The sequence below is a fragment of the Magnolia sinica genome, chromosome 16, assembly GCF_029962835.1.
Source record: "Magnolia sinica isolate HGM2019 chromosome 16, MsV1, whole genome shotgun sequence".
NCBI classification, from domain to species: domain Eukaryota; kingdom Viridiplantae; phylum Streptophyta; class Magnoliopsida; order Magnoliales; family Magnoliaceae; genus Magnolia; species Magnolia sinica.
The window spans coordinates 66,635,313-66,660,380 of record NC_080588.1 but is presented as its reverse complement, the minus strand read 5'-3'; the positions used below and the strand labels follow the sequence as shown (position 1 = coordinate 66,660,380).

Genomic DNA, 25,068 nt, shown 5'->3' with positions numbered 1-25,068 from the left:
ATCGGGCCCCACCTAGCATCCCAGCGCAGTGATAAACATCAGTCGGGCCCCACCTAGATCCCCGTCGTGAAGGCATGGGTTTCGTCGTAGGCGGACCACGCCAAAGGAAACACGGTGGCGATTGGACGCCTATCGCACAACTTCCAAAGACATTTGGGATGGGATTGGCTACTCCCCTGCCACCAGCCTAGTGGCTGATGGTCGGTGCTATGTGGGCCCCACCATGATGTATGTGTTTCATCCATTTTTATAGATCATTTTAGGGATTGTTTTAAAAATGAGAGGGATTTAAATCTCAGGTGGACCACACCACAGGAAAGCAATATTGATTGGATATCCACAATTAAAATTCTCCTCAGGCCCATTGTACTGTTTATTTGACATCTAATATGTTGATTAGGTCATACAGGCCCAGATGAAGGGAAAAAACAAAAATCAGCTTGATCCAAAACTTTTATGGCCACCGAAAGGTTTCTAATGGTCGGCGCTCATTCAACACTGTTTCCTGTAATGTGGTCCACTTGAGAATTGGATATATCTCATTTTTGGTCTCGTACCATAAAATGATATGGAAAAATATATGGACGGCATGGATGAAACACATACATCATGGTGGGGCCCACAGACCACCGACCATCAGCCATTGGCCGGTGGCAGGGGGAGTAGCCAATCCGTTTCCGTAATGTTTGTTTTTTAATCCAACCAGCATGTAGGGCCCACTGTAGGGTCCCACCTTGATGTATTTGTTGTATCCTCGCTGTCCATTCATGGAATAACTCATTTGAGCATGTGGGGCCTGATTTTTTTGAGTGGATCCCACCAGGAAAACGGTGGTGTTTGATTGCTTACCATTAAGGGCCCGTTTGTTTTCCTATTTACCATTGTAATTGGTGATAGTTAGGTAATTATAACATCTTTCCATTGCCATTTTCGGAATTTACTTTTTTGAAAAAAATGGTGGGAATGAGTGAGTGAAACTTTTGGATCTCACCATGATGTGTGTGATCAATCCACACCGTCTATCTATCTTATCAAATCATTTTACCGCTTGTGCTAAAGGAATTAGGTAGATTATAAGCTCAATTGGACCACACCGCAGCAAACAAGGAGATATTGACATCCATCATTGAAATGTGAAGCCATCTGTGGGTCCCACACGGATTTATATCTGTGATCCAACCTGTTCATGTGATCACACACGCACACACACACACACACACACACACGGACGAAGGGAAAACACAAATATCAGCTGGATGCAAAACTCCTATGGCCCACTTGAAGTTTTCAATGATATGTGTTTAATCCCCATGTTTCTTGTGTTGTGGTATACTTGCACTTTAGATTTGCCTCTATTTTCAATTTATGCCCTAAAACGAGCTGTTTTAATGAATGGACGACTTGGATCTGACACATATACCATGGCAGGACTGCAAATTTTTGAAATTTTTTCTGGTATTAGTGTCAAGTTAAATCAAAGCTTAGTATGTATGGGCAGCCAAGGTGTATTTCTTACGAAAAAATAATGATTGTTTATTTATTTTTATTTTCAGCTATAAATGAGAAAGGCTTGCTGTAATGTTTATTTGCCATCCATCCTATCTGTGGGCCCTGCTGTGTCCTATCCAGCCGCCTACCTTGTAGTACGTGACTTGGATCCACCTTGATAAATGTGCTGTACACTCATGCTATCCATCCAATCTGACAACTCATTTTAGAGCATGAGTCCAAAAGTGAGGCGAACCCTTGGCCAGGTGGACCACACGTGGACAGTTGGGCCTACCCATTTGAGATACTTGTTTGGGGCTGACATGGCACCCATCTTGATGTATATATTTTATCCACACCGTACATCCTATTGCTCGATCATTTCAATGCATGGGCCGAAGTATGGGGGCATGCAAGTCTCAAGTGAGCTATGCCACATGGACATCTTTCATTTTTAGTGTGGCGTGTTGTTCAGGTCCCACTCTCTTTTTATTGGGTCCATTTGAGGCCAATTATCATACATGTTATGGACCCTTCATTGTACACACTTATGACCCGACACGGTCCGTGCTCACATAACACATACCTAGGATGCAATGGTGTCGGACTCCCACCCTGCGCGTTCCGGTATCTCACCATGATGTATATCATGCGGTCAATTACATAGAATACAAGGGGACCCTAGTATACTTTGGGCCTGTTTGGTTGGACGGATCCCATGGGATTAGGAGGGATGGGATGGATTTTAAGGTAACGATGGTGGTGTCAATGGATTGGTTTAAGATCCATGGGATTAACTATATCCTGAGACAAGTTCACCGAGTCTGTTTGGCACACCTGGCATATCTCAGGATTTTACGTTCCAATCTGTCCAACCAAACACGCCCTAGGCACGATTGAAAGAGATTAGGAGGGATGTGATCAATTTTAAGGTAATGATGGTGATGTCAGTGGATTGGTTTAAGACCCATAGGTTTGCAATATCCCGCAACAAGTTCATCGGGTCCGTTTGGCTCGTTTAGCATATCCCGGGATTTTACCATCCCATCCCTCCTAATCCCTCTTAATCCGTCCGGCCAAATAAGCCCTTATCCTAATGGGTCACACTAATAATATACTTAGTACATTGGATACATACCCATTCATATGTTTATACGCATCATATGTGTGCTTGTATATGAATTATGACTAATTATAATATACGTACGCATGAGGCCGCGGTTGGTACTTATACCTAATTGCCTAATACCTTGCCAAACTTGCAATGTACGACCTTGTGGTTTGAGGCACTAATTTAGGAGACATACAAGATAAGGTCGCCTGCATAATTCATCAATTGCATGACTTAGTGCATGATGCATGTAGTATGATTCATATATAACGCATTGTGTCTGTTACATTGTATCTACTCCCTAGTGTCAATAGGGATGTAGTTCCATAATCTTGATGTGGCTAGCGGATGGGATTATGGACATCAAAAATCTATTAAGGTTATAGGGCATCACAAGCGTTCTTAGGTGAATGTCCTTAAACCCTGTGTTATCAATAAGATGTTCCAATCTTTAGACCGATTCATGAGCGCACGAGGGTGGAATACCAATAGACCGCATCTTCCAGTATATCGGAGTCGGTTGGAAGGAGTGTGACTTACACGTTCGAGTGAAGAAGGTTATATACTACGTTAAATATGGCTAGCTTTTCAAATGGATCCGCTATCGGCGAGCCAGGTAGGCATTGATATATCACTGACGAGGCGGATAGTAAGGTATCTTCCACTCACTTTATCATGTGCGCGATGGGTGACAACCAGTGACGAAGTGTATTAGACCCTGATGATGTTCCAGACGAGAACCATTATGATATGTGGTAGTTAAGGATTGACATACTTGCGCTATATTTTCAACACATGACACTCAGACCGTAGGCCTTACATTGTATAGCCTTGATATGGGTGATAACATTTATGGACTTGACAATATTGCCCTTCATTATTTTCGCTTACTCTAATATTATTATACTTGTTGTATGTATTGCGCATGCATACATGCACTCTACTAAACTTCGTACAAGGCTTATGTGTGCCTAGTCTTTTAGAATTTTGTTTACACGATAGGTTATGCCAGGGCATATCAGCATTATTGAGTCTGGAGTGTGTGATTAGTCTTTTAGAATTTTGTTATATGTTTTTATTATTATTATTTATTTATTTTTTTTATAATCATTGTACAAATAATTTATATAGTATATATTATGTTTTTGGTTTTGGTACATTTGTGGTTATACTCATTTACAAAAAAAAAATTTTAAAAAAATCTGAAAATCCTCCTTATAAGAATCTAAGATCAAAACCTGGCATATGGGAGCTACAGGTCAAAATAGGGGTATTATAGAGGTTGTTAGCCCTGGATTCGACGGTAAAAAAATAATTGAGCTTGGTCTCTGAGTTTGCGGCATGACAGAACCTGTTGCATATGTCGAATCCACAATCAATCAATTGAACCAAATCCAAACACTTAACTGTAAGAACTCTATTTAGTGAGCCTTACTGATCAACGGTCTGGATTGTCATTCAGTTGGACTGGATGATTGAGTAAACCAGTGGGCCCCACTTCAGGTGATGCGTTGCGCAGTCTATCTACGCAGCTTTGCGTACTAGGGCTGAAATGTTATAGCTGTCTTACGCAGACAACAATTTGAGTTGATCTAGGATGCTACAATGTGGAGCGTGGGAGAGAGAGTTGTGATGGGTTTCAAACTCTCTCTCCACAAATTCTATATAAGAGAGCTGGGTCCCCGATCCTACACCACGGCAGAAAATCGAGTCCCATCTTGTGAATTGCAGAACGGGTGTGAAGGAGAGGAAGATCTTAAGCTCTACAGGTATTTTGGTATTCTGGTATTCTTATCTGGCTTTCATGGCGGCGTCTCATATAGGTACGCTATCTAAACCCCTAATCACCATGACCCTTGCACAGACAGATCCGTGGGCCTATTCCGCATATAGATTAAGTCCCACATTAACTACAGTGCAACCCTGCTTATTTAATTAGTCTTTCGAGACACTTATCATCTCCACCGCTCATCAGTGTAGAAATCCTTATTCGAGGAATAGTTCAATTCGTCCTTATTTTACGCCAGACCAACTTATTTGTAATTACAAATCTTAACAGGATGTTTTCCATCACTCATTCTCCATAAACTTGAAACTCTCTCCTTTGCAGGTAAGCACTCAAAATTAAATTGAGTTAAACAAGTGTACCTAAAGATTTAAGATTTAAAGTCAAATTTCTGATTATTTCTTTTATAATTTCTTAATAATGGTTTTTACACAAGAGTTTCATGACGTGCTTGAGTTGCAAAATAGACCTTGGAATCAACACTAAAATTGTAGCACATCTGAAGATTAAGCAGACCACACCACAGGAAAAGTGGGAATTGAACGCATTAGTTGAATACTTCTTAGATACAGGAGAAGTTTTGGATTTAGTGATATACGATGTTTTCCCTTTCAGTCAGGACTGCATGACCTTATGAACAGGCTGTATGTAGCCCTAAGAAGAATTCAACGGTGGGCTCATTATTCGCACTGTTTCATGTCGTGTGGTCCACTTGAGTTTTGGGTTTGGGCTCATGCTCTTAAATGACCTGGATAAATGGATGAATGGCATGGATTTTAAGAAAAAATACATCACAGTGGGCCCCACAGAGTCCTGACATGGTGAATGGTTGAAAAGTTGAGAACAATCGTACACAAATCTATACATCCAACAGTTAGAAACAGCCGATCACCCTGATTCTCGATCATCCGTCCATCCAAAAGGCGGCCCATCAGATGATCAATCCATTTCATTCCATGATATCCTAACTAGATTTATTTGATTAAATAGCAAATCTAAATACAGATGAATTGCTTCAGATGCCAATGTAGCTCTGAACAGACAAGCTTAGAAATGGAAAAATGGTCAAAATCATGATGGAGAAGGATCCGTTGGAGATAGCTAATATCTGAGATTGCTATCAAGCACTCCATCTTCATACTTGTGGACACGTGTATGAGATTTGGACCATTCATATGTTGGGTCCTCCCACGGATGGCCCATCCAATATTAACCATTGGTTTGGAACGTTTTTTTTTTTTTTTTTGTCAATCAACTGATTGTAATACTCGAAAAATCACACTGAAGTGGTTAGAACACCTTCGATCGACAACAGATGAACGGTCCCAATCTTGTAGATTGTGGGCCACCAGTACAGATACTGATCGCTTGATTACTTAGATATTTGCATTAGCACCGGATATATTCTCAAACAGACTACTCTGCTGCAAAAAATAAAATGTGGATTATACATCCATTGGCTGTACATTGTTGTTTGTACCACCTGATTTCTTCCATTGAATCAGGCGTTGGAGAAAGCCCATCACCTGCATAAAACAGATGGATCTTAACTCCAGATACATGAAAACCAATCGGACCGACCAAATTGCATGGCCCATTGGGGTATAGCAGAGTAAATTTACATCGATCAGTAGATCCTTCAGAAAAAAAGAAAAAAATTATTTATAGCTTGGTGGCCATTTGATGGATGGTGTAAGTGATCGCAGACACTTTCATGACAAAGATGGACCAGAGAAGGCCCGATTAGAGGCAAGAATGATCCGGACAGTCAGAACCTTAAATCAGTCGTATCTCGCAAATTGGGATGAGTTTTTCAACATATTATATATGATTTTGGGTAGGAGAAGCCACTTAAGCCAACCAATGCCGATATGCCAGGATGTCCACACTGGATCTGTGAGATTCCATCAGATCAACTGTTGAAGTCTCATTTATTTTCATTTTTTATTAAAAATAGTAAGGTTTAGTTTGACTATAACTTTTGATCATTTGAGTTGCAAGAGTTGTGCCCAACATGAAAAGGGCAAAGTTAAGAGAATAACATGGTTGGGCCAAATTAGACACTCACTATTTTTTGCCGAAAACCATGAAATCTAGTAGGAATGGAGGCTGTCTTTAAATAGTAGGTTTACTATTTATAGTAAGTCATGTTTTTAGGGTGTTTGAGTTGGGAGTCTTAAGTCTGAAACCCCATCCTAGGTTTATTAGGAATTATTCCTGATTTGATCCCTAGTGGATTTGAGCAAGCTCTGTGAGGAGTCCAGAGAGCTCTGTGGATTCGGAGTAGTTATTCCTAAGGAAGACGGTGATCAGCCTCATCATGTCCCTCCCTGCGCCAGGAAGGGGCATTGTTCTTGGTCCAAATTCAATGGGCATTACCTGATGATTGAAATCATATGATCACTAGGATTATTGGGCTAATTACCGTCGATGATGGGTACCGCTCATTTGAATGGTCTAGATTAATATACCCATATGCATCATGAACACAGTAGATTTTCCTCTAGTTAGTTACGTTGAGGGTGTGTTTGGCTGCACCAAAAATCATGATATTTTGTACCAAATTAGAATGATTAAACAGGAAATATAAAGACATTTGGTGCAGCCAATCGCACCCTAACCCCATTTTCATTGAATTTTGTTTATGATCTGTCTGATAATCATCGGCACCATCATACCCATTTCACTGGTCTGGATTAACATACCCATATATATGCATGATGAACACAATAGATTTTCCTTTAATTAGTTAGGTAAGGGTGTGTTTGGCTGCACCAGAAATCATGATATTTTGCACCAAATTAGACTGATTAAACATGAAATATAATGACATTTAGTGCAACCAATGGCACCTTAATCCCATTTCATTGAATTTCATTCGTGATGTGTCCAATAATCATTGGCACCGTTGTACCCATTTGAATTGTCTGGATTAACATACCCATATGCATGATGAACACAGTAGATTTTCCTTTAATTAATTGGTAAGGGTGTGTTTGGCTGCAGCAGAAATCATGATATTTTGCACCAAATTAGACTGATTAACCATGAAATATAATAACATTTGGTGCAACCAATCACATCCAAATCCCATTTTCATTTGTGATGTGTCCATAATCATCGGCACCATCTTACCTCAGATGGGTCTCTCAAAGAGTAGTATGCACTGGTTTCTTTCGGGGCTGCTGAAACTAAGATGCCATAGCCTTCGTTCTTCTCTCGCAACACCCTGAATGCATCTTCATCCGTACGATCATCTCCAATGTAGATGGGGAACACATCAGAGCAATCAGCTAGCCCTGCAGGCAATTCAGCATTCACAATCACAATGATTCAGATCAACAAGAATCCTGAGAAAAACAGGAAAGTTGGTTTTGGGACCCACCGAGAGAATCCAGCAAGAATTCCAAGGCCTTGCCTTTGTCCCATTTAATGATGGGCCGAATTTCTAGTACCTACATCGATGATAGAAATTAAAATTGTTAATCAAAAGAAAATCAGCTGTTCGATCACTTGGCAGAGTTGAAAGGCTTGCTGACTTTATAAAAAACAGCTGAGTCGCTGATCAATTACAAAATTGGAGTTTGGATCGGTAATTGGAATCCAATCAAACAAGATCGAGTCGCTAATTTCCAAATAGATCAGTGGGTTATTCAATGCTGCCCCACAATCAGGCTGATTTGCACATCAGGTAGGCTGCATACGTTGAAATCTGCAATGCAAACGTGTGGTCTGAATAATGAACGGATTGCAGCGGGCTCACCTGATGAGCAGACCGGAAGAATCCGCACAGTTCACTTACTAATTTCACAAAAGAACGGGCTGTAAATAATCAGGAAATCCTCACCTTCCGGCCATGACATAGTTGGAGTTGCGGGTACCCTTGTAGAATGTTAGAGACGCGTGCTCCAATAACATCCCAACTCTAGTACATTAACTGAACTGGTTTCAGAACTTATAACACAAACAACCAGCACGGGAAGAAGCGAAAGCTGCTTTTCGGTGAACAAATGAAGTGAATTGCAGAAGTTCGTTTTAGTCAAGTACAAATGAATCGAAATCAATGATGTTTTTAAAGTAATTGTAATGAGGAAATAGCCCTCGAATTGCAGTTACATTCATTTCGAGTCTGACTTGAAAGAACACAGTTGCAAGCTATATTAAGCCAACTTTTGCAATTCAATTTGATAGTGCATCCAAATGCACCCGAATGTGAGGAATTGACAAATACATCTTATTGACATAAAGGCAATGAATGGAAATACAGAGCTTTTGTTACATTCAATCTTCAAACTACTGATAGAAGAAATTAGAATGTCGAGGGATGAGAAACACACCTCCTCGTTGACACAACGGTAATGGACGGAAATGCAGAACTTGTTGTTTTCGACCTTGACACCATCGATTTCCTTGGTGCACTCGATGAGAGATTCGAAAACCTGCATTACAGCTACTATGAGAAATCTGGATAACATTTCATGGTTTAGCATGCAATGAACATATACTATGACAAGTTCTAGTGTCACAATAAACCTCCAAAGGATATAACAATTGCATCCAAGTTCTGCACCACTCATGCAGATGGCCCCACCATTATCGGGCAATGGCCCACAAAATCCCACCAATTGTACATGCCCATCCTCTTCTTCCATCACAACTCATCCAACCAAACAGTTAGCTTATCCAGACCAATGTGATTTTTGGGCTCTGGCCATGATGGGGTCTGCTAGATGAATGGTCCAAATGTCTCACATTTCCTCATGGAGATGAGTATGTGGCCTTATCATCCTCTCTACATGATATATCAGATCATACCTCATTGATCATGGGCAAAAATTCTCTGGCGGGTTGGAACAAAATCGCATCCTTTTCCTGCTTGCACAAACCGGAAGGTGCAGAATCCAAAAGGGACAGCGAATTTTCGTAAGCCATTAGTATGAAAAAACTAAAAACAATAGATGCCCAAATTACATTTCTGATGCCGATAATCTCTCCATAATGTAAAAATTCCACAGAACCTTGAATTCTCACATTAATAGAGCAGAATCTCAAACCGACAGCTTCGCGAAGAGAAATATCACAATGTTCAACCAACAAAGCATCACCAAAATGTGAATACTTCCTTTTGAAATTTCAAACATTTCTTGTCTCTTTTGATTAATACATTTAAATGAAGCAAAAAAAAAAAAGTCCCTACGTTTGTATCCGACGATGCATCTTGACCGCACGTATTGGACCCAGATGCCCGCTTTGGTGCCATTATGTCCATTCCATGACTTCCAGCATAATAAAGTTCGGCTAATCCGACAAATCCATAAACCTGGAGATTTAAATCGAAATGTAGAGCTCTGGTAAGTCCACATGAATATCTGATCATGGGCCTCTATATTGGTCCAGCAAGAACATTTGAGTGGAAATTCAAACTATGCATATCAGGTGGACCCCAAATCTGTTGAAGAACTGGCCAAGATATAGAGCAGTTAGATTATTGGGTGGCCCACACACGTATGCGAACAATGGACAGTCAATTAAAATGTTGCAAGTGGTCCAACCGATGAACGGCCAGTCTGAATTTTGGGTCAGCTCAGCTACATGATGGGGTCTGCTTGATGCATGTGTATGTCCACATTCATCCCAGGATTGATAAATATCAAAGTACCTTATCCCGGCATCTCCCGCTTATTATTGCAGTGGGGAAATGCTTTGCAACATTGCTTACAACTGATCGCATCTGCACAAGTAAAAAAAAAAAAAAAGGTTGCATGTATCACTATCCTGATCTCCATCCAATTTCCAAAAGCTGATTGCTGAGGCATCAGATATTACCAAGTCAGACATGAATGCTGAATCTGGGTCATCGACGATTGGTGATAGGGTCCCATCATAATCAAGAAACAGAGCTACATTCTTCCCTTCTGCGGATATAGCAATATGGTCGAATGATCCAAGAGCTGATGGATGCATCAACTAATGAAAGAAAAAAAAAATATATACATATTGAGACTTGTATACAAACAAGAAGTATATATATTACAATATGGCCTATGATTGAATATCTTAGCACTTATAATGAATTCAGCAAGCGATCTTACTGTCCAAGAACAATATGCTGCATCTGAATTTGTTTCTTTACTTGGTTCTTTGTGAGTTCGTGACGAGGCTTTCATCGCATCAAGCCATCCACTTGTGCGGACATCATCGAGCTTGGACGGCCTAGATTTCTTCTTCTGCAATGCGAAGAAACGGCTCGAAGGGAAGCCTGGGGCACGAGGACTCACGGGTGATGAACCCGGAATTGAATTCAGTGGGATGCCTAATCTGGACTTGGTAAGCAGCAAGGAGTCTGCAAGCACCGGGGATGCATGGTTCGACTTCACATCCATATTCGACAAATACCTTTCACGATCGGCCGAACAAAGATTACAATCTGTTTAGAGCCCAAATTCTCTGTCAGACTTGAATATGCTTGAAAACTAGCCCACCCTTTCGCCGACGGAAAGCCAACTTTTCAAAGTTTTCTTATTGGTGAAGTTCTGTGAGCAGAAGATCGACTGAGAATGTCTCGAAAGCTGAAAATTCAAGTGCATCAGACAAGTGAAATAGCTACCAAGTCCTGCTAGTTTTTGATGGGCCTGTTTGGATGACCTTTGGGAGGCAGAAGGGGCACGGCGTGTTTCCACCCAAATCAGCAGCTTTACTGCATTACTGCTCGGATTGGAAATGCGAATGCTGAGTTGGGGTTGAAAGCGATGTTCGGATCAATCCAGTAATGGTTTAACATACCGCCCCAAATGCCTAGATGAGTGTCCATTCAGCAAAGAAAATCCAAACAGTTTGCAGTTTGTGGTAGTCCTTAAAATTTTCTACCACAGAATAAGTTTATTAAAGAAACAAAACAGAATGACTGTATCTTATCATTCTTGGAGCCGAAATGCATTTATGACCGCTCAAGAACATCAGCATGGTGACCCCTCAATAGCGGCCGGGCCCAGCTGCAGACACATTGGTTCGATAAGGTCTTACTAGAATTGGAAATCGTTCGACAACAAGAGATGATATATATCTGATCCAATTTAGTTGTGGAAGGAATGTTACAAATGCAATGTGTGGTGAGCAAAATGCCGGCCATAACATTACTTGTGATATGTGGCTGAGAAATCCGAATGAATGGAGAATTAGACTAATTAGAAAAAATAATTCTACCTATCAGAAAAAATTCAAAAGAAATCTAAATTTTCAATGATATACAATGAGGTAGCTCTGATGAGTATAGCACATGGGGGAGATCAGGCCTGTTCTTTGTGTGGGCCGCGTGGTGGGTGGGCCCCACCTTGATCGTCCATTGACCGTCGGTCAGCATTTTTAATTGCCTATTTTCTGTATATGTATGGTCCATCTGTGTTTTCTTTTCTTTTCTTTTTTTTTTGCGAGGCACATGTGTTAGGCCCACTGGATGAAGAGCTGAATTGCCCACAAATGTGGCTATCATGAAGGGTTAGGATTCAACCCAATTTGATCAAATACCAAACAATATAGATTGATTTTTTGGCAGAAACAAGAAGAAAACTTTAATTGATTATGAGATTAGTAAGAGATTATCTAGGATTTGTATTTAACAAAAGAAATTGAATTAAACAAAAAATGAAATAAAATAGGAAAGAATGATTTTTTAAAGAAACCATACCTTCTAAGAGAGGATAGAAATGGAACTCCAAAACAAATGATTTCAAAGCCGAGAAGAAAAACGAGACCGGATTCAAGGTATGTATTAAAGACTATGTGAATGACCGGTTTGACCGGCAGGTCAATGGTTACCGTCTCGTACGGAGGAGTTCTAGACCGTTAACCGTTGGGGGAAGAGCGTCGGTGACTGGAAGTTGGTCAAGAAGGAGTAGGAGGACACGTGGCGTCACTGACCGGAAACGGATTGGCTACTCCCCCTGCCACCAGCCATTGGCTGGTGGTCGGTGCTCTTTGGGCCCCACCATGATGTATGTTTTCATCCATGCCGTCCATCTATTTTTATAGATCATTTTATGGTATGAAAGAAAAAATGAGTTATATCTCAATCTCAAGTGGACCACATTACTGGAAACAGTGTGAATGATGGATGAAGCTGATTTTTATTTTTTCCCTTCATCTGGGTCTTTATGACTTAATCAACAGATTGGATGTCAAATAACAGTACAGTGGGCCTTATGACGATTTTAACGGTGGATATCCAATCATTATTGTTTTCCTGTGGTGTGGTCCACTAAGATTTATATCCCTATCATTTTTTTCCATCAATCCCTAAAATGATATGTAAAAATGGATGAACCGAATGGATGAAACACATCCATCACGGTGGGGCGACAGAGCACCGACCACCAGCCACGGGGCTGGTGTCAGGGGGGTAGCCAATCCATCTCCCGCGGGACCACCTCCTGTGGTGTGGGCGTCGAGTCGCCCGTGCTGGTGGGCCCCGGAGCATGTCAGAGAGATGCAGGACCAGTGATTGCCGTGGCAGCGCGTTGGATTTTTGTGACCTACGTGTCAGGAAGAGGGAGGGAACGGATTGGCTACTCCCCCTGACACCGGCCATTGGCTGGTGGTCGATGCTCTGTGAGGCCCACCATGATGTATATGTGTCATCCATGCTGTCCATCTATTTTTATATATCATTTTATGATATAATAAAAAAAATGAAGTATATCTCAATCTCAAGTGGACCACATTACAGGAAACAGTGTTGAATGAATTTTGACCATTAAAAACGTTTTGGGGGATATAAAAGTTTTAGATCAAGCTGATATTTATTTTTTCCCATCATCTGGGTCTTTATGACCAAATCAACAAATTGGATGTGAAATAAACAGTACAGTGGCCTTAGGAGGATTTTAATTGTGAATATCCATTCATTATTTTTGTCCTGTGGTGTGGCCTACTTAAGATTTATATCCCTATAATTTTTTATATAAAGCCATAAAATGATCTATAAAAGTATATTAACGGAATGGATGAAACACATACATCATGGTAGGGCCCATAGAGCACCGACCACCAGCCACGGGGCTGGTGTCAGGGGGAGTAGCCAATCCGTCCCGAAGAGAGGGAACGGATTGGCTACTCCCCCTGACACCAGCCATTGGCTGGTGGTCGATGCTCTGTGAGGCCCACCATGATGTATATGTGTCATCCATGCTGTCCATCTATTTTTATATATCATTTTATGATATAATAAAAAAAATGAAGTATATCTCAATCTCAAGTGGACCACATTACAGGAAACAGTGTTGAATGAATTTTGACCATTAAAAACGTTTTGGGGGATATAAAAGTTTTAGATCAAGCTGATATTTATTTTTTCCCATCATCTGGGTCTTTATGACCAAATCAACAGATTGGATGTGAAATAAACAGTACAGTGGCCTTAGGAGGATTTTAATTGTGAATATCCATTCATTATTTTTGTCCTGTGGTGTGGCCTACTTAAGATTTATATCCCTATAATTTTTTATATAAAGCCATAAAATGATCTATAAAAATATATTAACGGAATGGATGAAACACATACATCATGGTAGGGCCCATAGGACGCTTGTGTCAGATGCTCTGGCAGGGGCGCGGATCGGATACTGACAAGTCAGTGGGATGCCTAATCTGGACTTGGTAAGCAGCAAGGAGTCTGCAAGCACCGGGGATGCATGGTTCGACTTCACATCCATATTCGACAAATACCTTTCACGATCGGCCGAACAAATATTACAATCTGTTTAGAGCCCAAATTCTCTGTCAGACTTGAATATGCTTGAAAACTAGCCCACCCTTTCGCCAACGAAAAGCCAACTTTTCAAAGTTTTCTTATTGGTGAAGTTCTGTGAGCAGAAGATCGACTGAGAATGTCTCGAAAGCTGAAAATTCAAGTGCATCAGACAAGTGAAATAGTTACCAAGTCCTGCAAGTTTTTGATGGGCCTGTTTGGATGACCTTTGGGAGGCAGAAGGGGCACGGCGTTTTTCCACCCAAATCAGCAGCTTTACTGCATTACAGCTCGGACTGGAAATGCGAATGCTGAGTTGGGGTTGAAAGCGATGTTCGGATCAATCCAGTAATGGTTTAACATGCCGCCCCAAATGCCTAGATGAGTGTCCATTCAGCAAAGAAAATCCAAACAGTTTGCAGTTTGTGGTAGTCCTTAAAAATTTCTACCACAGAATAAGTTTATTAAAGAAACAAAACAGAATGACTGTATCTTATCATTCTTGGAGCCGAAATGCATTTACGACCGCTCAAGAACATCAGCATGGTGACCCCTCAATAGCGGCCGGGCCCAGCTGCAGACACATTGGTTCGATAAGGTCTTACTAGAATTGGAAATCGACACTTCGACAATGAGAGATGATATATATCTGATCCAATTCAGTTGTGGAAGGAATGTTACAAATGCAATGTGTGGTGAGCAAAATGCCGCCCATAACATTACTTGTGATATGTGGCTGAGAAATCCGAATGAACGGAGAATTCTACTTATTAGAAAAAATAATTCAACTTATCAGAAAAAATCCAAAAGAAATCTAAATTTTCAATGATATACAATGAGGTAGCTCTGATGAGTATAGCACATGCGGGAGATCAGGCCTGTTCTTTGAGTGGGCCGCGTGGCGGGTGGGCCCCACCTTGATCGTCCATTTACCGTCGGTCAGCATTTTCAACTGCCTATTTTCTGTATATGTATGGTCCATCTGTGTTTTTTTTTTTTGGTTGCGAGGCACATGTGTTAGGCCCAATGGATGAAGAGCTGAGATTGCCCACAAATGTGGCTATCATGAAGGGTTAGGAGTCGACCCAATTTAATCAAATACCAAATAATTTAGATTGATTTTTTGGCAGAAACAAGAAGAAAACTTTAATTGATGATGTTAATTATGAGATTAGTAAGAGATTATCTAGGATTTGTATTTAACAAAAGAAATTGAATTAAACAAAAATGAAATAAAATAGAAAAGAACGATTCTTTAAAGAAACCATACCTTTTGAGAGAGGATAGAACTGGAACACCGGGACAAATGAATTCAGAGCCGAGAAGAAAAAGGAGACCGGATTCAAGGTATGTATTAAAGACTATGTGAATGACCGGTTTGACCGGCAGGTCAATGGTTACCGTCTCGTACGGAGGACTTCTAGACCGTTAACCGTTGGGGGAAGAGCGTCGGTGACTGGAAGTTGGTCGAGAAGGAGTAGGAGGACACGTGGCGTCGCTGACTGGAAACGGATTGGCTACTCCCCCTGCCACCAGCCATTGGCTGGTGGTCGGTGCTCTGTGGGCCCCACCATGATGTATGCTTTTCATCCATGCCATCCATCTATTTTTATAGATCATTTTATGGTATGAAAGAAAAAATGAGTTATATCTCAATCTCAAGTGGACCACATTACAGGAAACAGTGTGAATGATGGATGAAGCTGATATTTATTTTTTCCCTTCATCTGGGTCCTTATGACCTAATCAACAGATTGGATGTCAAATAACAGTACAGTGGGCCTTATGACGATTTTAACGGTGGATATCCAATCATTATTGTTTTCCTGTGGTGTGGTCCACCTAAGATATATCCCTATCATTTTTTCCATCAATCCCTAAAATGATATGTAAAAATGGATGAACCGAATGGATGAAACACATACATCACGGTGGGGCCACAGAACACCGACCACCAGCCACGGGGCTGGTGTCAGGGGGGTAGCCAATCCGTCTCCCGCGGGACCACCTCCTGTGGTGTGGGCGTCGAGTCGCCCATGCTGGTGGGGCCCCCGATCATGTCAGAGAGAGGCAGGGACCAGTGACTGACGTGGCAGCGCGTTGGATTTTTGTGACCTACGTGTCAGGAAGAGGGACGCTTGTGTCAGATATTCTGGCAGAGGAGGCAGGCAGAATCCCATTGGAGGGAAGGGGGCGAACAGCGGGAGCGGATTCGGTGACACTCCACACTCCTAAAGACAGTACGGCCCTTACCATGTGGCCCACCATGGTGTATTTATTCTGTATCTACGCCGTCCATCCGTTTTTATAGATCAATCTAGGGGATTATAAAAAACATGAAGCAGGTCCAATTATCAGGTGGACCATACCAAAGAAAAGTGGTGATTGACTATTAATGGGCCACGAAAGTTTTGGATCAAGTTGATATTTGTTTTTCCCTTCATCTAGGCTTATCTGACCTGATTGTAAGGAAATTAAACACTACAGAAACATTAATGTGCGTCCTAAGAAGTTTCTAATGACAGGACATTCAATCACCACTTTTTCATAGAATGTGGTCCACATGAAATTTGGATCTTCTTCATTTTGAGCATCATACCATAAAATTATATAAAAAAACGAATGGACAGTTTTAATACAGAATACATACATGAAAATAGACCCCACGGTAAGATACGCGCCATCTTAGGTGAGGCCAGGGTCTCACCTAGCTAGTCCCTTCCGTGGGGCAGCTGCTTGGAAGCGGACTCAGATTGGTGTTACCCTGGCCTGTCCATAGCTCGACACACAGGAAACGGCTCTGACCGTGTGTGTGTGTGTGTGTATATATATATATATATATATATATATATATAGAGAGAGAGAGAGAGAGAGAGAGAGAGAGAGAGAGAGAGAGAGAGAGGTATTATCCACATTGTTCATCCATTTTTTATTATCATTTTAGGATATAAGCCCAAAAAAGTGGCAGTTCCAAGGCTGAAGTGGACTACACAGTGGGGATTAAAATCTAGCATTAAAACTCCCCAGGTTCCCATAAGCTTCAGATCAAGCTGATATATATGTTTTCCTTTAATCCATCTAGTATATGTGACCTCATGGGCGCGTTTGGCAAGGTGAAACCCGTGAGATTAGGAGGGAAGGGATCAATTTTAAAGTAATGATGGTGATGTCAGCATTTGTCCGTTGATTCCATGGGTTTGCAATAGCCCATGGGATATAAGGCAACGTGTTTGAACTGTCACAAATGGCAAGTCCCATGGGTTTGCTTCTCCACTGTGTCTTGTGGTGTGCCCCACTCACTGTTTTATATCTGCCTCAAAACAGGTTCATGGCTAAATGTAGGCCGGTGAAAATGATGGAGGGAGTGGATATCTCATTGATATCTCAGTAAGCCCCACATAGCGGTGAAAACTCACATTCTGGGATTGACCGAATCCATCTCAGAGAGAGAGACGGTGTATACGGGGGCACGGCGGATGAAATACATCCCGCCATCCCAAATAACCCTCCTATTACCTCTTTATACCATATCCAGTGCCTCGGAATGGGATGGCCCGCAATAACCCTCCTATTACCTCTTTATACCATATCCAGTGCCCCGCCCAACATGCCCTATGAGCAAGTTAGATGGCAAATAAACCTCACTGTAGATCTCAAGAAGCATTGAATGGTTGGCATAGTTAAAAAAATTTTAATGCAGGAGGTGTCGTTCTCCACCAACCCTCACCGTGTGGTCCACTTAAGCCTTGAATTTAACTTATTTTTTATATAATACTCTAAAATACGAAGAATATATATATATATATATATATATATATATATATATATATATATATATATATATATATATATATATATATATATATATAAGTAGAAAGATTGTGAGAGAGAGTGGTGGTCTCCTGCGCACCGTATTGTAGATGCCTTTGTGCGCACCTTGGCTAACTCACTTAGATGGGTAGGGCTGGGCAGGATGAGGTGGGCCTCACTACGATAAGTTCATGAAATCTATTCCAATCATTTGGTTTGTAATATAAATTTAGCAGTAAGGGTAATAAATCAGAAATATTCGTGATTTAGGTGAACCACACTATGAGAAATAGTGGGAGAGTGAATGCCTATTGTTGAATCTTTATAGAGTATACCGTGATATGTACATGAAATCCACTCCACCCATTAGTTGATTCGTGAAAATGCATGAAGAGGGGGAAAAATTTTTAGGCCCATGGGTGATTTATGTGGGCCACACCAAGCGAAAACATTTGGATGGTGGGTTCCCCTGTGCACTGTTTCTACTCATATTACCTGCTTGGATCAGGTATTTGGGTGACTTCACATACTCATCACAACACCCCCCTCAACGTGGATTGCCTACTAATGGACATGGATTGCTAGCTGATGGTCATGGCCTCAAAATAACCTATTTGTTTTATCCAAACTGTCCATCTATTCTATCATACTCATTTTACAGCATTAGCTAAAAATTGAGCCAAATCCAAATGTTAGCTGGACCTCACCACATGAAAACAGTGGTGATTGAACGCCCAACATTAAAAACTTCTTAGGTGGACTGTATTGATTAAGTCATACAAACTTGGATGAAGAGAAAACACAAATATCAGCTTAATAGAAAACTTGTAAGGCCTCCAGGGAAATTTTTAATGGGGGTCATTTAATCCCCGCCATTTCCAATGGTGTGGTCCACTTGAGAATTGGATCTTTCTCATGTTTGAGGTCATGCCCTAAAATGATATGAAAAAAGGATGAACGGTGGATAAAATATACATATATTATAGTGGGGCCCACATTATGCTTCCAGCACTTACCCACAGAGAAGTTTATGCTGGCAGGCCGTTTGGTCAACATGCAGAGATGAGTGGAAAAAATGAGGGAGGGGGGTGGCCTAATGTGATGTGTAAGTGAAATCCAGTCCAAACATATGCCGTGTGATGACAATTTGGTAACAGGGCTCAAACATCATTCACATGTATAGAAGAAACAGTGAAGGGGATGCCTACTATCTTAACTATTTCACTCAACGTGGCCCACATAAATCACTTCCGACCATAAAATTTGGTTCAGATGTATGAATCTTCACTGGGTGGATACTAGTTGAAGTGGATTTCACATAAACATCATGGTAGGCCTAGTACAAATTCAATGGCAGTTACTCCCTTCTCCATTATTTCCTTTGTTTGCCACACCTAAATCATGAATATAACTGATTGATGAGCCTCAGAGCTAATTTTAGCCTGTCCGGCAATAATGGGCGGAGTGGATTCCATGAATACAATATGATGGAGCACACCCTGCTATACCCTCTAAGCAAGTCCGCCTTGGTGCGCACGGAAGTCTCTTGCGGGACGTGCGCAGGAAACCACTACACTATATATATATATATATATATATAGAGAGAGAGAGAGAGAGAGAGAGAGAGAGAGAGAGAGAGAGAGAGAGAGAGAGAGATTGTTGGTGTGAACAAAACCTATGGTAGTAGCATCCCAGTGTCCAGAGAGAGAGAGAGAGAGAGATTGTTGGTGTGAACAAAACCTATGGTAGTAGCATCCCAGTGTCCTGGACTTTCCCGAGCTTAGGACAGATGGGGGAAGTATCCGTCAGCGTTTCTTGGAAGTCCGTGCCGCCTGGATGGGAACTTGACTGTGGGGCTAACAGTTATGTATTTTTCTTAAATCTGCACTGTTCGACCATTTTTAAAGCTCGTTTTAGTCATGATCCCATGAATGAAGCAGTTCAAAATCTTAGGTGCACCACACTCGAATGTTTATTTTCCATCCAACCTGTTGATAAGGTCACAAAGATGCATACTAAGAGACCACATAAATATCATCTTGGTCCATAGCTTCTGTGTTCCATAATAAATTTTTAATGGTCAATTACTACTATTTCCTGTACTATGGTTCATCTGAGATTTAGATCTGAAAAATGTCCTAAAATGGGTTTTTAATACAGGTGGAGAGCATGTATGTAGTCATATACATCAAGGTGGGCTCCGCAGTCAGGGGTCCCACCCACCTCGGGTATTAGCTGGTTGGATCCGTGTTTCCTAAAACCGGTTTAAGCGGTTCGCAGAAGGAAAAAAAAAAAAAAAAGAAACGAAAAAAGCTCCGTGAGGCCCACCGTGCACGTGTATGACTTCCACTGCGACTGTCGCTGGAGACAGCTCATGTTAGAAAGTGATGCGGAAATTGGAGCCGATCCAAGACTTTAGTAGACCATATTACTGAAAAAAGTGGATTGGGTACCACCCCTGCTGCCTGCAGCTTGGCACAGGCAGAGCCTGAGAGGGGCCACCGTGATGTATGGGTTTTATCTGCACTCTCCATCTATTTTGTCATTTCAGTACAGAATATAAGCCAAAAAAAGAGGCAATTTCATAGCTCAAACGAACCACATGTGGGGATTAAACTCTTACCGTTGAAAACTTCTTAGACCCAAAGAAGTTTGGGATCAAGCTGAAATTTATATTTTCCTTTCTCCCAGGTCTATGATGAGCCCTAAGATGGACCATTGTTTCCAATGGTGGGGTCCACTTGAGCCTTGAATCTGCCTCATTTTTAGGCTTATACACTAAAATGATATAGCAAAAAATGGATGGATGGTATGGATATGGGCCCCAGAGCCCTTGGCTTGTGTCGAACTCAGGACAGGTGGCAATAGTACCCAATATACATTTAGAAATTTTCTTTTAATAATAGTGATATTTGGTTTTTGGACTTTCATCAAGGTTTAAAATTAACAGGTTAGAGGGCAAAATCAGCATTTATGTGGGTCCTAGAATGTTTCAATGGTGAGCATCTCATTCCCACTGTTTTTGTGATGTAGCTTGCTTTTTTGCATTATCTGTTTTTAAATGATTAAGGGAGTAGATATCACATACACATGAGCTGGCTCGGAGTAGATATCACCTACACATGAGCTGGCTTTAAATGATAAATGGAGTACACATGCATCATGGTGGGCCGCACAAAATTTTCGGTGCTACAACTCCTTAGAGAAAGTTGGTGAAGATGAGTCACTTGTGCCCCGCTTAGTCAGAAGCGATGTGGAGTCCACGCTGATGCTTCTGAGAAATTTACCTTGTCTAACCATTTTGTCAGCTTATATTAGGTAGGGCTGAAAGTTGGGCGGTTGGAACGGGCTGGTGCTCAACCCTAGCCCAACCTAAGGTTCTTATACCCCAACCCTAACCCAATATCAGGTTGGGAATTCTCAACTCAAGCCCAACCCAAGCAGGCTCATATGGGTGGATATATACTAATATTTTCTTTATAATATTAGTCTATTATATTTTAATACGCATCTTATTTTTTGTCCAATAATTTTATTAATTATATATGTAGTTATTTATGGTAAAAAAACTTTATTTTTTTTCTAAACAAATAAGCTAAAGTGTAGAACTACTCCTTTAAAAGTTGTGTTGTTTACCACGCAATATATTTGAGAGCGAGAAATTTGGCATATCTTGTTAGCTCGAGTCACCAAAAATGGCGTGGACCAATGAGAGATGACGGGAGTGGAATTTTTTGTGCCTTTAACACAATCGATCCACACTCAATTATCATTTATAACTTATATATCAATCAGGTTCGAGTTGGGTTGGGCAACTGGAGACCTCAACCCAAGCCTGACCCAACCTTTATCGGGTTGGAGTTTATATAGCTCAAGGTCAAGACCAAACCTGATATATCTTGCCCAAGCCCAATCCAATGTCGGGTCAGTCGGGTTGAACCCGCCCGACTTTAAGCCCCAAATGTTAGGACATGACAAAACTCAAGTGGGACACCTGATAAAAAATAATAGAGATGAAAATACCTAAGGTGGAAACCTTCTTATGCCTCATTGATGCTTATATGCCGTACAACACAAGGTAATTCCCACATAGATGAACTAAAAACTGTAGCATCCAACTAGTGTTCCTTTGGTAGGTGTTTAATCCTTAGATTTCCTATGGTGTGGCTCTCTTGAGTTTCGGATCTACCTCATTTTTAGGTTAATGTCCTAACACGAGCTGGGCAAAATGGATGGATGGATGAATTTCCGGATGGGCCAACGGAAATTACCGGAACTTCTTGTGGGCGCACAGGCAACGGACGTCCAGCCTCGACCTATCTAGGGCTGACGTGGCAAGGAAATAGTCGTGGTGGACAATATCCCAGTGGTAGTCATCACTATTCATGGTCATTAAAGTGTGGCCCACCTCTACAGCTGCTCGGGCCATCTCGAAAGTGTGGGGCGTTGTCAACCCAAAAAGACCCAAATTGATAGATGGATTCTAACCACCCAAATGGTAGCTATGTCGCTTTCAAATGAACGGTTCAAAGTATAACAGCGAGTGAGTGGTCCGAATTCAATGGGAAAATTAAAGTCTTCCGTTATTTTCTTAGTTCAACTTTTTCGGTTGTGCTTGTGCGCCATCTACAGACTAGTCAGCGATACCGACGGTCTGGTTTGCCGTAGAACTGCTCCACCAGTATGGAATATGGGCTACCACTGTTCTAAAAACGGTGACAAACAATCACCGGACCGAATTTTTGTTTTCATGTATCTCATTCTCGTAGTTTTAGGATTTTTTATTTTTTAAATTGCTTGTTAGTATGCTAGAAATACTCTAATAAGGTTTACTTTGACATTTTTATTTTTGACAAATTTAGGTTTTTGGAGAAATTTTGTTAGTTTGGGTACTTTTTATATGAATTAGGATTTTATTTTTCTGTTTAAGTAATATAATGAAAACATTCTTATATTAATCATTCAATAAAAATACTCAAAATTTCTCTCTTATTTTCTTATATACTCAAGAAAGGGAGATGATGTGGCAGAGCTTGAGGAACCCAGATACAGTAGAGGGTGAATTTTAATCAAGGCCTTCCCTCCAATAGGTCTCATCACCGGAGGCCTATGCTTCAGAAATCAAGTTAATTCAGCACCATTGCTTTGTACGACACTGTGGATCTGTACACCAGTTGAACTGAGTTGAGCTTGGCACATTTCGACTCGGCTCGGCCACTAGTTGACTCCAGTTCGAATTCGGCTTGGCTCGGTCCTCAAGCCTGACGGGTCAGCTCGGCTCGGTTCGGTCACCAGCTCGGGTCAGCTTGAACTAAGATTAAGCCTGTGCGACATTTTCTCAAACACATAGACCACATCTTCAATTTATCACAATATGTAAAACAACAGCAACAGTTTACAAGTATTTCATCAAACACACATTAGACAACATCAAAATAAAGATACAAGGGTATTTGTTTCGTATCCATACCTTCTTCGCCACTAGCCAACACTTCTTGAGTCATTTCATCAAACACTTGGTGAGCAACATCAATATCAAAATAAGCGAGTCACTGAATTGATTCGATCCGAGTTCGATTCGAGTTGACTTGAGCTTGGCCAAAACTCGGCTCAAAATTTTTTTCGAGCTGCAAAAATCAGCTCGACTCGGCTCGAACTCAGTTTCAAACTGAGTCGAATCAAACTTTTTCGAGTTAAGTCGAGCGAGTTAACCGAGCTAACTCAGTTCGTGTACAGCTCTATAAGACAGCATTCAAGCGGATAAGATCGTCTGATCTATATGTGTTTCTTGAACCATTTCAATCCATAGTAAGGCCTACAAATTAGAAAGTCGCGATTGACAAATCACCCTGCCACCTGCATTGTAGAGACATGGCACTACCATTTACCGTTTTCTTAAAACAATGCCATATGGTTTATTTTGTTTATTTATTTTTTAATATTGAGAAAAACATTTATACTCTGCTGACTGTGTTTGTTCATATAAATGCCCTTATAAATTGTACAATGTCTGTAACTCTGAAAAATTGTACACATGGCATGTATGTAACTCAGTTAAACCATCCAAATCATTGGCCCAACTTTAGTTGGATAATAAGGGAACGATTATACGGAAAAGAGATGTCTGAGCTGGCACATCTAATGGACAATCACAATAAAAACTAGCCAATGGTCAAATGCACATTAATCAGAGGTCAGGATCATCAATAAGTCTAATTTTAGGATCATACCCACCTACACCTCGTCTGTGATTTGGACAGATAGTCCGAGTTACTTCAGCGTGAGCCCGGCCCGAATCTGAAAAGGGCCAAACATTTTTGGCCCGAGTTAGCCCGTTAAGAAATTTCTACATGTATGTATATGACATGCATATCAAGGGGTAATTATACATGACCAGACCACCAATTTGGTGGGCCCCACTGTGGATGGCCTATTTGGTTGGACAATCCTACTTGTATGATCTATGGTCTTGGAACCGAAAACAAAAATAAAAGATGTGATTAAACTGTCCACATTGGTGTCCATGAACTTATTGAGGCAGTAACTAACCTATCATGTGTAGTTGGCCCAGCCATGAAGACCAACTTGCATGAAAATCAGGCTGATCCACTCATCAAGTGGGCACTACTTTAAATTGGTGATTTTCTATTCTTTTTCTGCAGTGTTGTTGTAATAGGATCGACAGTAACTTTAGTGATCCAACTAGCTGTATTTGAACACTACTGGAACTAAAATCAACCATCACCATCTTTACTTCAATCATACTTATGACATTACAGCTTAAATGAAACCAATGGCTCTGACCCAAGTACTATGTCGGCTCGGGAATTTTGCTTCCGGAAGCAGATCCAAAGGTGGGCTGCACCGGCTTCTCCCGATGTGTGACAATCGTCGAACTTTATATGTAACAGTACCACAAAAAGGGTCAAAAGTTGTGAATAGAAGGCGTAGCTAAATATTACTACGGTTATAATCCGTATCAGATTGTACCTTTAGTTCCATAGCCTTCCATGAAACAGTACCTACGGATTTAAACGGTAAGTATATACCTAATGGTTACGGATTAAATCTGTAGCCATATTTTCTTTAGTTAAATGTACATACAACTACAGATAATATTTGTAGCTAAAA

General features: G+C 41.0%; 1 protein-coding gene across 3 annotated transcripts; it reads right to left on the bottom strand.

Annotated features, from left to right (window-relative positions):
• Positions 1–5,332: 5,332 nt before the first annotated feature.
• Positions 5,333–12,185, bottom strand: LOC131229361 (probable trehalose-phosphate phosphatase F). Of its 3 annotated transcripts, none has more exons than XM_058225301.1 (11): positions 12,070–12,185; positions 10,478–10,918; positions 10,212–10,352; positions 10,045–10,116; positions 9,583–9,705; positions 9,201–9,257; positions 8,723–8,824; positions 8,233–8,310; positions 7,771–7,840; positions 7,521–7,684; positions 5,333–5,911 (listed from the first exon to the last, which is right to left on the bottom strand). In XM_058225301.1, exons 2-11 carry the CDS (start codon positions 10,766–10,768, stop codon positions 5,831–5,833), a joined length of 1,179 nt encoding a protein of 392 aa, XP_058081284.1. In that variant the 5' UTR covers positions 10,769–10,918; positions 12,070–12,185; the 3' UTR covers positions 5,333–5,830. The 3 variants fall into 3 exon arrangements, with proteins under 3 accessions (XP_058081284.1, XP_058081283.1, XP_058081282.1); XM_058225300.1 differs by having other exon boundaries at positions 10,478–10,954; positions 12,070–12,119; XM_058225299.1 differs by lacking the exon at positions 12,070–12,185 and having other exon boundaries at positions 10,478–11,092.
• Positions 12,186–25,068: the final 12,883 nt, after the last annotated feature.

Bases quoted from the DNA above. Each gene is read 5' to 3' on its own strand.
- LOC131229361 (XM_058225301.1), bottom strand. From the start codon at position 10,768: ATGGATGTGAAGTCGAACCATGCATCCCCGGTGCTTGCAGACTCCTTG. The intron at 10,353-10,477 runs GTAAGATCGCTT...TTCTTTCATTAG, and splicing joins CAGCATATTGTTCTTGGACA to TTGATGCATCCATCAGCTCT. The intron at 7,841-8,232 runs GTGAGGATTTCC...TCATCGATGTAG, and splicing joins AACTATGTCATGGCCGGAAG to GTACTAGAAATTCGGCCCAT.